The 16,840-nt window shown below is 39.6% G+C and overlaps 1 protein-coding gene across 1 annotated transcript in view; it reads left to right on the top strand.

Moving 5' to 3' along the window:
* The window catches only part of USP24 (ubiquitin specific peptidase 24), a 4,679,666-nt gene that overhangs the window by 2,150,499 nt on the left and 2,512,327 nt on the right, over nt 1–16,840 (top strand). Inside the window, exon 30 of the mRNA XM_044085508.1 lies at nt 13,398–13,556. Coding sequence (XP_043941443.1) covers nt 13,398–13,556 — 159 coding nt within the window. The remainder of the gene's footprint in view (nt 1–13,397; nt 13,557–16,840) is intronic.

Below are 16,840 nucleotides of genomic sequence, written 5' to 3'. Positions count from 1 at the left end.
TTTGGTGGGGGCCCCCACAGAGTCAACGATGATTAAGGGAGTCCCCATTATCCATTTAGACAGTCTGGTGGGTGAGGTGAGTGGGAGCCACCAGACTCTAAGAATATCTTAGTGTCTGAATGATATTCATCGTGTTACACTGCTGCAGTCATTACACTTGGGTTATCCTGCCGTCAGGCAGTCCCGCAGTCGGCCAGAGTTCCAAAGTCTTGGTCCGGCGTCGGTTGCTGTCGCTTCTTCCCTGACGTCAGTGCGCTAGGGGTATATAAGATGCATCCGACACCATTTTCTTCATTCTTTCTTGCCGCACGGTGCCTGAAGCAAAAGCAGTTCACAAGTGCCGGTCGGCCGACTCCTGAGATTTTCGAAGTCGAATTTCAGACCCAAAGTCTTCAATAAAGCTAAGTACCCCGTTGGGGAAACTTTTTTTTTGCCTCAGACCAATGTCAGAAAAAGTTAATAATTGTATTTCTTGTGGGAAGCAAATACCTCATAAGGGCTTCCACTCGTACTGTATTCCATGCCTAGGCCCTGATCACGACGTCACTAGTTGTCGGTTTTCTGCTAGATTTAACAAACGCACTATAAAACGATGTTTTGATTTTACTTTGCACTACTTTGGCCGAAGGTTCAATTATACAATGCCGTCGGAACAACCGACGACTGCAGTTCTTAAAAAACGCAAAGACAAGGATAGACAGGCATCCGAGGTCCAAAACTGACGACGAAGCCTCTTCTAGGCCAGTCGCCGGTTCTCAGTGAGGTGCTTTCGCAGCCCCTGACACCCGCTACCTCAGAGCCACAGGCCGCCTCCGACTCCCACGTGGAGACAACTAGGCCTCTGGAAACTCAAGGTATTGGGCCTACGGAAACTAATCCCTCAGATGGGTCTGGAGCCGCTGATTAGGCATCGGCTTCTGAGGGTGTTTTCAGGCCTTCACAACTTACCTTTAAAGCAACAGGCAAGACAAAAACACCATTAAAAACAAAGAAGCAAGTACAGCATTCTCCTGGACGGTCCTCCATGCCTAAGAAACAGAAGCTCAAAATGGCCGAAGACCTCATTACTCTAATCAGGGGTTCCCATCCCCCTCCTGAGAAAAGGCCTAGGCAGGATACAGACTATGATTCCTCTGATCAGGTTTCCATTTCCTCTGATTCCTCTTCAGACCAGGGATACTCTCTACCCCCCTATGAGGACTCTGATGCTGAAGAATCTATCCCTTCAGCCTCTCCTCCTGAGGATTACTCTTTTGGGGAAACTTTACATACCATGAGGGAGCATTTCCATTGGGAAAGTCAGGATTATTCAGAATCCAAGAAAAGGCTCAGGGACTTCCTTTTATTGCCTCAGCACAGGCCCCTGGCTATTCCGCCTGTGTTAGATATTGTGGATGATGTGTTCTCTGAATCCAGCTTATCTCCTGATTCTTTGCCCCCTGCACCAGCCAAGCCAGATAGGTATTAGAGTCCCTGACTCTCACAAGTTTCTTTATAAAATCCCTTCTGCTGACCCAGAAACCATTTCCCAGGGTCCCAAAGGGGTTAAGGCTTCCATTGCAAAAAAAAAGTTTACACTTCTGCAACTTTGACAGTAAGGGCTTTAAATTGCCATTTTCACATGCTTAAGTACCAACAATATTTAATGGCTCAGTTAAAACAGAAAATGCTTGCAAGCTCAGAAGCTCTTGACTATAAAGAAATGCAGGATTTATTGCATGCAGTTGAACAGGTGGGAAAGCATACTCTGCAATGTGGTTTTGATTCTTTAGAGGCCTCTTGTAGAGCCGCAGTTACAGGTTCTGTGATTCAAAGACATGCTTGGTTAAAAGAACAGAGTTTACCTGACCATGTTAAGGCAAAATTATTGGATGCTCCTTTACAGCATGATACCTTGTTTGGTGTTAAGGTAGAAGAGGTGTTAATGAAAATGGAGGATAAAGCTAAATCTATGCAAACAGTCAGATTTCTTACAGGTACAGCCACCTCAATTTAGCAGAAATTGGCCTACAAAGAATTGGTCCTTTCCAGTGTCAGACAGGCCACAGAGAGGCAGATAGAAACACCCAAGAGGCAGATCTCAACCCCAAGGCTCTAAGACAACGACAGTGGGGGTACCTCAACCCCAAAAGGAGGTGAAGACAAGTCTCAACCTTACAGGAAACCGTCCCAATGACTTCCCCCTTCGTATGCCAAGCACTTCCCTTTTGGCAGCCCCCTTAGGAAGAAAACTAGCACTTTTTTCTCAAAATTGGCAAACAATCACCCAAGACAAATGAGTTCTGAATATTGTGTCTCAGGGTTACAGGTTCCACTTTCACACTTTACCAAGGCTAAAAGGAATGCCAAACCTGCCGCAAAATCAATGTGCAGAGGCTCAAAAACAAATTTCAACCCTCATGGACAAGAGAGCTATTCAAATTGTACCACAGCAGGAACAAGGATTAGGATTTTACTCAAGACTCTTCCTGGTCCCCAGAAAGGACAAAGCCTGGAGACCCATACTAGACCTTTCAACTCTAAATACTTACCTGGATGTTCCGAAATTCAAGATGTTGACACTACAGCAGCATCTTCCCATGCTGGGCAAGAAGGCTTGGCTTGTTACTTTGGACCTCAAAGAGGCATACCTGCATGTCCCTATCAGACAAGATTGCAGAAGATACCTCAGATTCAAAGCTGGTACAATGCACTACCAATTCTCTGCACTGCCCTTTGGCTTATCTGCTGCGCCCAGGGTCTTTACAAAGTGCCTGGCACCAGTAATTGCATTTTGCAGACAAAAAGGAATTCAAATATATCCATACCTGGACGACTGCCTCAGTCAAGCAGAGAGAAAGGACATTCTTCTAAAGCATCTGGCATTTGTAAAAAGGTTGCTAATTTCTCTAGGGTACACAGTAAATGAAAAGAAGTCAAAACTAGTGCCCTCACAACAGATAATATTCCTGGGTGCCAGCTTAAATACAATGGCCCAGATGGCTTATCTCACGCCAGACAAACAAGGACAACTGACACAATATTTTCAGTTACTGGCAAAAAAGTCCCATCTCCCTGCAAGAAAAATTCTGCAGGCCCTGGGATTCATGACATCCTGCATACTACTAATTCCATATGCCAGACTGCATATGAGGAAATTACAATGGTACCTAAAAAGTGTTTGGGCTCAACACTTTCACAATTTAGAAGCAGTAATACCAATAATTCCCTGCCTACAACAGGAGTTTCGATGGTGGGCACAGGCATGTCACCTCAACAAGGGTCAGCCTTTCACTCTACCCACAGCCAGGCAGTCTCTAACAACAGATGCTTCGGATTACGCCTGGGGAGCACACATGGCAGGAAAATGTATTCAGGGCAAGTGGACCACAGACCAAATGCATCTTCATATCAATCAAAAAGAGATGTTGGCTGTTCAAAATGCCCTAACAGCTTTCAAGGACCTTCTGCATCCAGGACAATTATTATTAAAGACAGACAACACCACAGTAATGTGGTACATAAACAAGCAAGGGGGCACTCATTCTTATCCCCTATGCAGGCAAGCCATGACCTTGTGGAACACAGCTCTGACTTACCAAGTTCATCTGCAAGCACAATTCCTGCCAGGAAAGAAAAATACTCTGGCAGATGATCTAAGCAGAAATATCATGGACCCTCACAAATGGAAATTGAATCCACAAATCTTCAGCATGGTAACGCAAAAATGAGGATGCCCAGACATAGATCTTTTTGCCTCCCCATTGAATTGCCAACTACAAAAATTCTGCACAAGGACCTACCACACACAGGCATGGAAAGTGGATGCTCTTTCATTCAGCTGGAAAAGCCTAAAAATTTATGTCTTCCCACCACTGCCTCTCCTTTCAAAGGTACTCCTAAAAGCCAGACAAGAAAAACCACAGATGATCCTGATTGTTCCAGACTGGCCACGCCAGCACTGGTACCCAATCTTAAAGAACTTAGCTCGAGGCCCACCATGGATTTTGCCTCAAATTTCACACCTTAAAACAATCACATCCTGCACGGTCAGCTCAAAACCCTTAACCTGGCTGCATGGCAGATTCATTAGTCAAACAGGCAACACCTCTCTCTAAAGCTGTTATGGATGTAATTTTGGAGGCCAGGAGGCCTAGCACCAGGAAATCTTACTCAGAAAAATGGAAGAGATTCTGTGCCTGGAACCAGGCTCAAAGCCTTGACTCTCTTGTCCCAAACATTCCTCAGATTTTACAATACTTAACAGATGCTGGACAAAGGCCTATCCTTCTCATCAATTAAGATCCACGCCTCTGCCATTTCAGCATATTACAAGACAAATCCTCCTTTATTCTCTCATCCCTTGCTAAAGCAGTACCTCAGAGGGGCTAAAAACATAAGACTGCCACGGAGAGCACCAACACCAACTTGGGACCTCAATTTTGTTTTGGAAAAACTGACCTTGCCACCTTTTGAGCCAGCCAATACAGCTGATCTAAAATTTTTATCATGGAAAACAGCTCTGCTCCTGGCAGTAACTTCAGCACGAAGAGTCTCAGAGCTACAGGCATTAATGGCAGTGGAACCTTTTATAATTTTTCATCAGGACAGGGTTTCTTTAAGGACAAACCCTACCTTTATGCCAAAGGTGGTATCTAGTGTGGCTCTTAACCAAACCATCCATTTGCCAACTTTTTATCCAAACCCCCAGAATAAAGGGGAGAAACTTCTGCACTCTTTGGACATACACAGGCAGCTGTGCTTTTACTTGGACAAAACAAAAGCTTTCAGGAAAACTGAGCAACTGTTTGTAGCATATGCTGCAGGATCCCAGGGCAAGGCTATCTCAAAGCAGACTGTTTCCAAATGGACAGGACACTGTATTTGTTACTGCTACACACAGCATGGAAAATCAGTCCCTAATATCATTAGGCCACATTCTACCAGAGCAACAGCTACTTCAACAGCCTTTCTCAGAGGAGTACCAACCAAGGAAATTTTGGAGGCTGCAACTTGGGAGTTCATTGCACACCTTTATCAAGCATTACCACTTGCCTCTTTACTCTAAATCCAGAGCAGGATTTGCCATTGCAGTTCTGCAGGGCCTCATAGCCAATCCTAACTCTTTATAGACCAGCCACCCAACCTTAGCTTTGGGATTCTACCCAAGTGTAATGACTACAGCAGTGTAACAAGAACATAGTACAGTTTTGTACCTACCATAAATGTAGATGTTCGAGTGTTCACACTGCTGCAGTCCAGGTTATCCTCCCTCCATCCCCTCTGTCCTAGCTGGACTTATCTATACCTTTCTATCCTATACAACCTTTGTGGTGTATTTGCTTGTAACTGAAGATATTGTTTTTATTTTTTATATATGTTTTATTAGCAATATGTATTGCCTACCTACTTTGGGGCACCTGACATCTGGGGCAAGAAAAACTGAAGAAAATGGTGTCGGATGCATCTTGTATACCCCTGGTGCACTGACGTCAGGGAAGAAGCGACAGCAACCTACGCCGGACCAAGACTTTGGAACTCTGGCCGACTGCGGGACCGCCTGACGGCAGGATAACCCAAGTGTAATGACGGCAGCAGTGTGAACACTTGAACATCTACATTTATGGTAGGTACAAAACTGTACTTTCTGTGATATATGTTATGTCTTACTTTCGAAATATAATTACTTGTTGGGTACATTGTTTACTGATACACAGGAGAATAATGTCTGTCCTGGCATTATTGGGTGTCTGCACATATAAAAAACAGTGATATTTTTTACACACACACACACACACACACACACACACACACACACACACACACACACACACACACACAAGCCACATCAGTACTAGTTTTGTACTTAATTTCAGCAGACAGGAATACATTGTGCAACACTGGTACTGCCACACCAGATTAGTCACTGGTGTTTAGCAGTCGTCAAACAGCAGAAGCGGTAAGATTTATCTCATTGAGGAGTAATGCATACCTGTCACTGTCCCTACTTTCACAGACCTTCCCTGATTTTGTTCATACTTTTGCTTTATCCTTCGGAAAAAGTCTGATTTGCTGGTAAATCATTCAGGATTACAGTCAATCAAGCCAGAAGTCTGAGTTTTATACTTATTGTCCAACAATACATGTTGATGCAAAATATGTTATTCTAGTAACTTTTTAAGTGAATTAGAGTAATAGTTAAACATATTCCTGATTCTGAGCCTTTATTCTACTATTTTTGGGATTGTACTGAATTCTTAAGCAAAGAAATTGAAAGTTATAGTATCTGGTGTTCTGGTATTATTTAGAAAACTACCTGAAAGAGAAACTATCCCTGATGATTGGAAGCATCAGCTCTTCTTAAAATCCAAAGTTTGCACTGAGGTAAGTCACTCTGGGCTGCTGATCCCTCTAGTGCTTATATTCATGTTCATTATCAGCTTCATCCTAAAAGGGTCATATCACAGCCCTGTTTATGTTAAAGAGCATAATTAGGAAATCAATAAATTTTTTCTTCCTCATTTTTCCCCAACCAGCAACAGCTTTTGTGTGGCTCCCACACAGTCAAAGATGATTAAGGGGGGGGTCCCCTGCAGCCATGGTTTTGCAGGGACCAAAAGCTGGCTATGTAGTTAGTTTTAGTGGAGAAAATGTCCAAAAGCAGGGTTTAACTAAGCCAAGGGCACTATGTCAGTGGTAAAATATTTAATGGAATTCTGATGCCTGTTGCTTGATAAAACACTGTTACTACAAACAGAAATATCTTTGAACTTTAAGGGAGATATAAATAAGAGTTATTACCCTTGTAGTTTATTAAGTATACAAGACTGCTGTACTAGCTTTTGTTGGTTTTACAGACATGTGACAAAATATCAGAATAAGATAACTTGCTGTGGTTGGGGGCCCCCAAGGAACGGGGGGGTCCCCAGCGACTGCAGGGTTCGCTGGTGCCTAAAATCGGCTATGAGTGTACTGCATATATATGTTTTTGGACCACATATATATATATATATATATATATATATATATATATATATATATATATATATATATATTTTTTTTTTTTTTTTACCTGTTTTAAAATCATATTCTGTTATTCCTCACTTGTATAAAATGTTAAAGGGGAAATGCACCGTTTTCTTGTCTGTATACGTGATAGCTTTATTAGTTTTCTCTTAACCACATCTTTCCTCATATTTGATTCCAGTACTATTTTAAATGTTTGGTGAGTTTCATATTTTATTTTTGTTTGTGGAACTGGAGCAAACATCTCTGAATAATTCTGTGATGAGCTATTGTTGATGGTTTTAGAGTTATAAACTTTGTTAGGTAATTGTATTGATCACATTACTGAATCCCAGATGTATTTGTTCTGACTTCAACCTCTTTTGTGCTCAAGTTTTGTAGATTGTTAGAACCTGAAAGAGACTAGAGTAGATTCAGCATTGCTGTGATAGCTTTGAATCTCTTCCTTTTTGGTGTGTCAGGGTGGCCGCCATATAATTTTTTGTCCAGCTGCTTCCTTGCAAGGTATTTGTTTTTACCTTCCTTTTGCATCTTGATTTAACCAAGTTTATGTTTTGTATTTATTGGACCTTACTAAATTTTTCTTTGTAGAACTTTAGAGGTATTGAAGTCCTTTTACAGGAAAAAACTCTTTGTACTTATTATATAATTTTCATGCTGATGCTGCTATTAACAAATGATTTGTCTTGGCATCAGTGCATCTCAAATTTTGAAATTTTGGGTTGGACAGAATGCATTACTTATACATTCCACATTTTTTGTAAAGTTGTATGCAATGGCTGTATTGACTAATCTGCAAAAAATGTCCATGGCAAGGCTTTCTTCCTATATAACCAGGTATTTAAATTCATACATGCGAGCTGTCTTCCACATTCAAGAAGAAAAAAAAAATTCAAAGTCTGGAAAGCAGCATGGAGAAGTTTACATTAAATCATCTTGGACCCACTCTAAGTTGGACCTTGATTTTTATATTATGTCTAATCATTATGCTTGGAGAACGCATTGCTCTCTGAAATGCTGTCAAACTGTTTTACGTTTTATTATCAGTTAGCTAGTGCCCATTTCCTGTGTGTGTATGTGTGCGCGTCTGTATTTTTAGATATTGAAAAATTATATATATATGTGACAGTGGTCATTGTTTCCTCTGGTGTAGTGGCAAGAGGACTTTTATAACTTACATCACTGGCCGTGGCGTCTGTCTTTTTGTAGCACAGAGATCTTTACATGTAAACAGTATGTTTTAATATTTACACACCTGTGACTGTGACCAAGTGGGTTGAAATGAAAGCATTTGGAGGAACTGTTATTGTCTATTTTAAAGTATCAAGTAAAAGAGGTGTTTCTGTTGAAAATTCAAATATTGCTATTTTTATCTTTGGAAAAGCTGGAACAAAATTATGATTCTGGAGACTGCGTGCCAATTCTGAGACTGTGATATGCCCACCCTTTACTTTGTGGAAGACTGATCAGTTAGGATATCTGTAGTAGAGGTGTGGCTGTGAAGCCTATTGAAGTCCCCTTTCAAAAAATAAAATGCTTTAACAGTTTTAGAGCAAATTTCAACATTTTCTGTTAAGTATGTGCCAAAGCCACTTTTTTTTCTTGTTTTTGAAGTTGTGGGACATAGTTAATTGTCTGCCATATACAATATTGAGCTGTAAAAGTGATTTTTGCTCTGGAGTAACTTTCAGTATTCTATGGTTAAAATGCATTTTGCCACAATTTTGACTAACTTATTTGGAGTAAATGTCCGACTGAGATAGATGTCTGTAACTGTTTTGAGTGGAGTTAATTTGTCTCTCCATTTGGAGCAGTAATTCTTTCCTGGGATGTAGATTTTGTCATGGTGTTTAGCTCCACTTCTGTTTGCGTCATTAGTGTATAGTGTTCCACTCTGTTTATGGTAGTAGTTTCAGATGAACTTTCACTTCTTTCCCTATTATATTTTCTAGAAGAATGAGATTTTTTATATTTGGCTTGATTAATTTCTTATCAGAATTTACATTGAACCATTTCAGTTCTCTTCCTACTTGTTTTGCAAAAAAAAAAAAAAAGTCAACACGACTGTACACAATTTAGTATTACTGATCTAAAGCATTTCATTACTCTGGTTGTTACTTTATGGGGGTTGCTTTTGTGTGGAGTTTGAAAGATGTATGTTAGGAGTCTCCATTGCTTCCCAAGGAGAAAGGCATTCTGAAAGAATTGCCATTATTAAGTTGACTGTAAACAAAAGTGCCCTTTTTTGTGTCTTGCAGTGCCATTACTAGGCCATTACTAGATTCTACCTTTCTTCGTTTTTTTTTTTTTTTTGGCAAGGATAGTCTCTGTGCCCTATGACCATAAATTAAATGTAGTAGTGTATTAAATGGGTAGAAACATCTAATCCAGGTGACCTAGTGTTCAGCAAATGGTTCAGTCAGAAAGCATTGGGAGTTCTAATCTTTAGCACAGCTCTGTCTTAAAAGGTCAAAGTGCTTTTTCATCCTTTTGCTGAGGGGAATGCTAGCTAGTCTGATAGCTAATTCGATCATTTTAGTCTCTTTACCATGTTATTATTAAATAATGATACTTCTAATATAGGGTGCTGTTTCATTGTCACACAATCCTTTCTCTCCCGGGGCAGTAAACTCTTTAGCTGCTGAAGTTCTGTTCTCATTGTCCACTCTTCCACATGCTATAACACAGCACACGTTTGCTAAGCAGGTAGCAGTTAATGCTGTGGCTGGGTTTGGAAGGCCAGTCCTTAGTGCAGTCTTCGCTTACTATAATATCCATTGCTCATTTAAATAAGTTTTGCTTTGGAATGGTCGTGCAGTGGGTATCCTATTGACCAAGAGATTAATGGGAAAAGAATAGTTATACCTACTTTAACTCCAGATTGTCATTCAGCAGAAGAGCCACTGTTGTTCTTTCCCTTAGAGTAAAGGTGTCATTTCTTTTATAGGTTCATAGATAACTATTGGGCGAGCTGCCCCTGTGGGCTATTTTAAACCTAGCCAGTTTTCATTTTTGTGCCCATCCCATGGTCAGTAATTATATATGTTACCTCTAATGAGAATAACTGAGATCATACCTTAGATAATCTGAGGAGACCCATGCATGGGATAAAGCATTTAGGAGCTGTTTCTGTCCATTAGTAAAACAGGGGGCAGTCATGGAGTACATTTAGTTTCCCATCCATAGATACAAGTTGTACTTGAATTCAGACAGGTGTGAACTTTATGTGGCTTGGGAGTGTGTTCCAGAGCTGTGGTATTCTCTGTGAAATATACATGTCACTCCAAACCATTCTGTTGATACGGCAGAAGAGGTTTAACTTCTTAGAATATTTCTGATGCTAATTGGCTTGCTAATGTGCAGTAAATCCATCAGTATTGGGTTGGAGCATGCCTTGTATGCCAGGCACAGGTTACCTCTTAGCAGTCTGTAGGATAGCAAGTATAGTAACAGGGCTTTGAGTCAGTCCATGTAGGACATATTGTTTAGGCCTTGTATCCTTTTTGTAAAGCATCTCTTTGGGAGTTCCAGTTGCATGTGTTTGGACAGATGCATCCCAAAGGGGGCATTATACTTAAGACTTGGCCTACTGAGGACTGAGTAAAGGGGGGAAGTAACATCCCTATATCTAGACACAGTCTCTTTGTAAGCTGTGCAATATAGAAGGGCTTTCTTACAATAATGGATACATGTTGGCTAAAAGTTAGATCACTGTCCACATAAGTTGCATAATCCTGAACAACTGAGTCAGCTGTTAGTGGGTGTATTGTCATTGTGGTAGTTCCCTGGGGTAGATGGTTTCCCAAAGGATGCAGTAATGCTTTTTTTGGAATTTCATTTCAGTCCATGATTTTGGCACCTGTTATTTATTTGGGACAAACCTTCCTGCAAAATGGCTAAGCCATTTGAAAATTCAGTGACTGCCTCTAGCTTGCAGTCATCTGCAACCTTAGTCAACCAGAGTCCTTTGGTATTGGCTTACTTCAAACAAATAAATGCCAAACAAGAGAGTTCCCAGCATGGAACCCTGGGGATCACCACAGGTGACTAGTCTCTTTGTGGAGGTAACTTCCCCTGTTTTTATTTTCCTGCATCCTATCTGTGAGCCATTTAGCAATCCAGTTGGTGACATAGTGGTTTATTTAGCTTTTTTACTATGCTTGAGTAGGGAATTGTGTCAAATGCTTTGGCCAGGTCGAAGTATGTGGTGCATACCATTTTGCTTTCATCCGTTGCTTTGGTGACCTTTTGAAAAATGGCCAACAGGTTGAGTCAGCACGACCTGCCCCTGAGGAATCCAAATTGAGATTGGTCCAGTGTTTGGAGGTTCCATATGTCCTAATTATTTCCATAATAAATTTTTCTGTGGCTTTGCATATTATGCTGGTCAGACTTCTAGACTGTGATTGCTTAGGTCTGTGGAAGGTCGTTCCTTATGCAGGGGGTTGACTGCAGCTGTTCTCCAGTTGCTTGATGCAAAACCTATATGGAAGCAGAGATTGAGCAGTGTTAGGGTTGTGAATAAATCGTGCTTTGTGCTATTTAATGTATCCATGGATATTGTCAGGACACATTGATGAAACATTTTAGCTTTTGATAACACTTTTAGGACTTTACCTGGAGGTGAGGCAATTTCAGGTATATTTTGAGGGACAGAGTAAGGGGAGAGTGGGGTAAAGTTAGAGCTAAATGTATTGGCCAGTAGGTTCGCTATCTATTCAGCCTCAGTGTGGGTGACATAATTCACAGTCAACTCAGCACATTGCTGTGTTTTGTTTTGAGATAAAGAACATAATTCGACATGACCTGTGATCGTCTTTGGCTTGGCCTCAGACTTGGCTTTGGTTGATATTATTAAACTCCCAAGTTCTTTATTTCCATGACAAGGTCTCCAACGTTCTGGCAGTTGCTCTTGACTTTTGATCAAAATTCTTGATGATATGGTTCCAGCAAGTGAGTTAGTTTCTGGGGTTTGCTCTGCTCTTGTTCCTGTGTGGCACAGCTACATCTGTGCAGCTGTTTACGTGCTGGTATAGTGTGGTGGAGTATTCAGTAGAATTAACTAGGTTTGATGGGGATTTGAATCTTGCCAAATATATTACTTAGGAGTAGGTTGCCTGTCTTAAATTTCTAAAGGTACCTTATGTGGAAGAGTTTTCTGGTTTGTTTTATTTCAAGGGATGAATCCTTTGACGTGCAAGGCGAGAGACGAAAAAAATATTCCACAACCGAGTTTTATTGCCAAAAAGTAAAAACACAAACCAGACCAACGTGAAGTTCATAAACGCATTAACTAAGACGAAAATGCTGTGGTTTATAGTTAATGCGTTTATGAACTTCACGTTGGTCTGGTTTGTGTTTTTACTTTTTGGCAATAAAACTCGGTTGTGGAATATTTTTTTCGTCTCTCGCCTTGCACCTCAAAGGATTTATTGGTTATTTTTTGGTGCATTTTCCACCTTTTGTTGTGTTATTTCAAGGGATACTGCTTTATTGTCAGACCTAACAAGTATTGAAGATACGTGGGGCATGGTGCAAGTTGCTCCCTTATTAGTAAAGACAAAAATCCAAGATGGTATTCCCTCAGTGGATAGTCTAGGTAATTGTTCTGGGGCATTTGTATTGAGAAAGTCCAGGAGTCTATGTCCTTGTTCTCTAGTGGTAGTGTAGGTTTCCCAAGTAAATAGTTAGTTTAGCTCACCTAAATTGTATTGGGTTTAATGCCGAGTGATTCTAGTGTCTGCAGATAGGTGTGGCTTTCGTGTGTCATGGATGGAGATCTATAGCTATAGTAAGTTGACATAATGCTGTCTTACTAGCATGTTTTATTTCACATATTTACTGAAGTACTACAACAATGAGGAGCAAAAGGGTGAAAATTCTCCCATCACTTTTTTTCGATTGACTGATTTGAAAAAGAACTCACTGACTGAGAAAGAACTCCCTGAGGGTGAATGTACCATGTTCATATATGGTTATTCTTTTGATAGTAGAAAACAATGGGCCAGACCCAGGAAATATTTTGTGTTCTAGAGATGGCCGCTGTAAGGAAGACACTGCTGAGCATCTTGTTAACCGAAATTTCTTTGAAGATCTGAAGTTATAGTAGGTGGGCTGTTATTAAACTTTATAGTAAGTTTGTCTTACTCAACTGTGCAATTTTTACTCTTCTTCAGTAAACAGCACTACTTCACTAATATGTCAGCGACTGAAAGCTCTTCTGTCTCTGCATTTGTTGTAAACCATTGAATCCTAGTTACTATGCTGGCTACATTTTAAATATCTTTTTAAGTAACACTGTATTCATTGAATGTACCAAGAGTTTAGGAAGTTTTTATTTTTTGGATGAAATATATTCATAACAGTCAAATGTTCTTTTTTCCCCCCTACAGAAAGCTTTATTGTCTGAATCTTCTGGCTCTCAGTCCTCAAAATCTCCATCTTTGTCGTCAAAACAGCAGCATCAGTCCTCTGCCACTTCCATTTTAGAAAGCTTATTCAGATCTTCTGCTCCAGGCATGTCTACATTTCGAGTGCTTTATAATCTGGAGGTAAGACAGTTAATTGTGAGACTTCTGGATTTTTGTTTTAATTGCGAGCATAGAACTTTTAAAAACATTCAGTTTGAGGAGAAGCATATCACTGTGGCTTTTTTTTCAATGAAAATGTATCATAATTGGATACGAAGGGGAGTAATTCATTCTAGCCTACATTGCCTTTTTTGTGTACTTCTAGTTAAGAGCAGTAGCTCCACATGACATCCAGTAATTTGTGGGAGCTGGCTTCCCTAATGAAATGATTTAGCAGTTAATAGTTTTAAAAATGCCAGAATGTAGATAAACTGGCGTTGTTCTGGAAGTGTCCAGCAGTGGAAATATTCATCATTGTTTGTCACATCTTCATATTTTTAATTTTTGTTTAACGTTTGTTGACCATGTTATTCTCACTAAGCCAATATCATTGTACAGGGGAGACCCCTACATGGTAATCATATTATTTTCATATTTGTATTCATATTTTCAAAATTGACAGGGCCACATTATTGAGAAGCTTGGTGTAAAATGCCATAGTGAAGGACAGAAAAAATATATTGACATTGTAAACGTATAGTGCTCTATATTGGAGATACTGTTGTTTTTTTGCTAGTAATTATGAAGACGTGTATTATTTCTGTATGTACATATTTTTAAAACCAAGTGACTTAAACTATTGCATGACATCAGATTAAATCTTTGATGATGATGCTGAAAACTGTGATTATTTGTACTGTAAATTGCACATATTGAGGTATATTCAGCACTGTTTACATTACTGATTGTAATTGTTCATATTTCTGTAAATATATCTGTATACAAGTACTCAGAGAGGAGGTTTATTGCTGTCATGTGCAGAAGCAGATCATGGTCAAATGGAGCCATAGATAGGGTAATGGACCCAGCCCCATGCAACCATTACATTGCCCATTACTTTTCTGTCTCTCCCAAAATACTATAAACACTGTTCATACCTGTCAGTGTGCAAATTATGTACCTCTTTACTTTTACAATGCTTGCAGAAATTTGATGCAAAACCTTAATTTCAAATTTTATAGCACAAACACTGATGGCTTTTTGCTAAAGAAAACAAAACAAAATAGTTTCACATTGAAAACAGACTCCACTTGAAACTCGTATTCTTTGAAAATGCGTATGGCCAGTACCAGGTTATGTGTACATTTATATCCACGAACATCCCCATAAACAACGCAGTTATAGTTGCATTGTTGACTACATTCTTCACATATTTGGTGTCAAAAAATTGGTAACAATAAGAATGACCAGAGAGACACACACACACACACACACACATGCACACACGTCCTGCAAAGCCAAACTGATTGATTAAAAATGACTAGATAAAGAGCATAAGGTACTTTCATCAGCCGAGAGCCCTCCACCCTCACCAGCAGTTTTAAAGACTTTGTTGGTTGTGTACACACCCATTATTGGATTTTTAGAAGTAAATTATATATACTTTATTGGTAGCTCTGGGAAAGCTACATAAAATTGTATAAAGATCACTAGCATAATACCATAAGATCCAGCCACATGTAGCATATTTTAAATAGAGGAGTATGAGAGCATAAGAAATACCATCTACTTGATAATGCTAATGTTAAGTCAGTATACACAATCTCTGCCAAAGTGTAAGTCATCTTAATAAGTCCACATTAAAGAGAAGTATTAGTATTGCAGATACTGCTGCTGGCAGGTAACTTTATATTTAAGTGCTTTTTCTAGAAATGCAGTGCCTGTTGTCCTTGAATAATAAATTGCCTGTGTTGCATTAAAAATAGGGTGCTAGCAATGTTGTTCTAACATTTCCTGAACTAGATCAGCTATGCATTAGGAAATGTCTGGCAGACAATGACAGCAGGTTCATAGTTACTAGGCATGCAGTCCTGGAGAACTTTAAGGAGCCTAGCACAAGTTCCTCATGCTCCAAAGCATTGTCTGGGTAATTGACTTGTTCAATGTCAGAAAGGAGGTAAATGAAGGTGGAAAGATTCAAACCCTGAACCTTTGCCACAGGAAGAAACTCATTAGCAAGTAGAAGCTTTAATCCTTTGTGGTAACTGCCAGACTAACAGAGCTAAATGCAGAAATCCTTTATAAACTGCTCTGGTAAAAAAGACTACACCACATTAATATGCAGCAATAACTACATAAGGAAGGGATGCTGAAGATCAGACAGTTCTGATCATCGCTCTTAAAAAATGTAGACTAAAAACCCTTTGAATTTGCTGGAAGCTAAATGCAGACTAAAAACCCTCTGTATTTGCTGGAAGCTCTAAAGAAGGTACTGTAAAAATATATTACTAAAATACAAAATGTTTAGACTATATTAAACAATCCATGCTTATTAATGAAGCAAGTCATTCTTTAATTTAATTTTAAATTTTTTAATTTAATTTAAACTTTGCTACCAGTACCCCCTTTCTATCCCACCACTGCCATTCCCTAAAACAACTTGGCTGGCTTGAATTGCCTGATCTCCTAAATTTTCACCAACTTTCTTTTGCCCATAATCTCCTACTACTCCCAGACAGAACTCCAGCTCTGGCCAGTCTACTAGAACTACAAGCTAAAACTAGACAACTTTGCTCTAGTGACAAAAAATTAGTCAAGGTCACCAAGACCAACAACACAGCAGGGGACTCCCTCTTTCCTAACTACATAGGCAAAATTTGGAACACCCTACCTACTGCTATTACCTCAGCAGGCTCAAAGATTACATTTAAAAGACTCCTGAAAGAACACCTAAAGCACACATGGATATGCACATGCCCCCCCCCCCCTTCCCCTTGCTCTTGCCCTCTAATTCTAACCCCTTAGTCAATACCCATATGTCACTGCTAGGACACACTGTTATCTAGCCGTTAAACTTTATTTTTCTCTCTACACCTTTACTCTTACTCTATACTTAAGCTACTTACTCCTCTTGCCTTTCTTATATAACCTGTTATCCAATTTCCCATTTCAGTCTTTTCTGCTACTATATTCCCTACAGTGTCTAATCTTTGCTCTCTTTGTTGCTATACTCCCTACTGTGGCTAACTTGCTCACAAGTCAACTGTATAAAGCAAAAGATGCAACCCCTACTAACAATGTTCACCATTATGTAATGTCTCAACCTAAAACTGTAAAATATGTCTGTCTATGTAAATATGTTAAATCTTGAGCTTCAATGCTGTTACTAGTCAGTGTTAAGTTTGGTACTATCTATGTAAATTTTAATGCTTCTGTATACACCTTATATTTTGCTTAAAATTTAACTGTGAAGCTTTTCTCCCCGG

The sequence above is a fragment of the Protopterus annectens genome, chromosome 10.part0 (assembly GCF_019279795.1).
Source record: "Protopterus annectens isolate FY-2018-M chromosome 10.part0, PAN1.0, whole genome shotgun sequence".
NCBI classification, from domain to species: domain Eukaryota; kingdom Metazoa; phylum Chordata; order Ceratodontiformes; family Protopteridae; genus Protopterus; species Protopterus annectens.
This window is presented reverse-complemented; position numbering and strand designations above follow the sequence as displayed.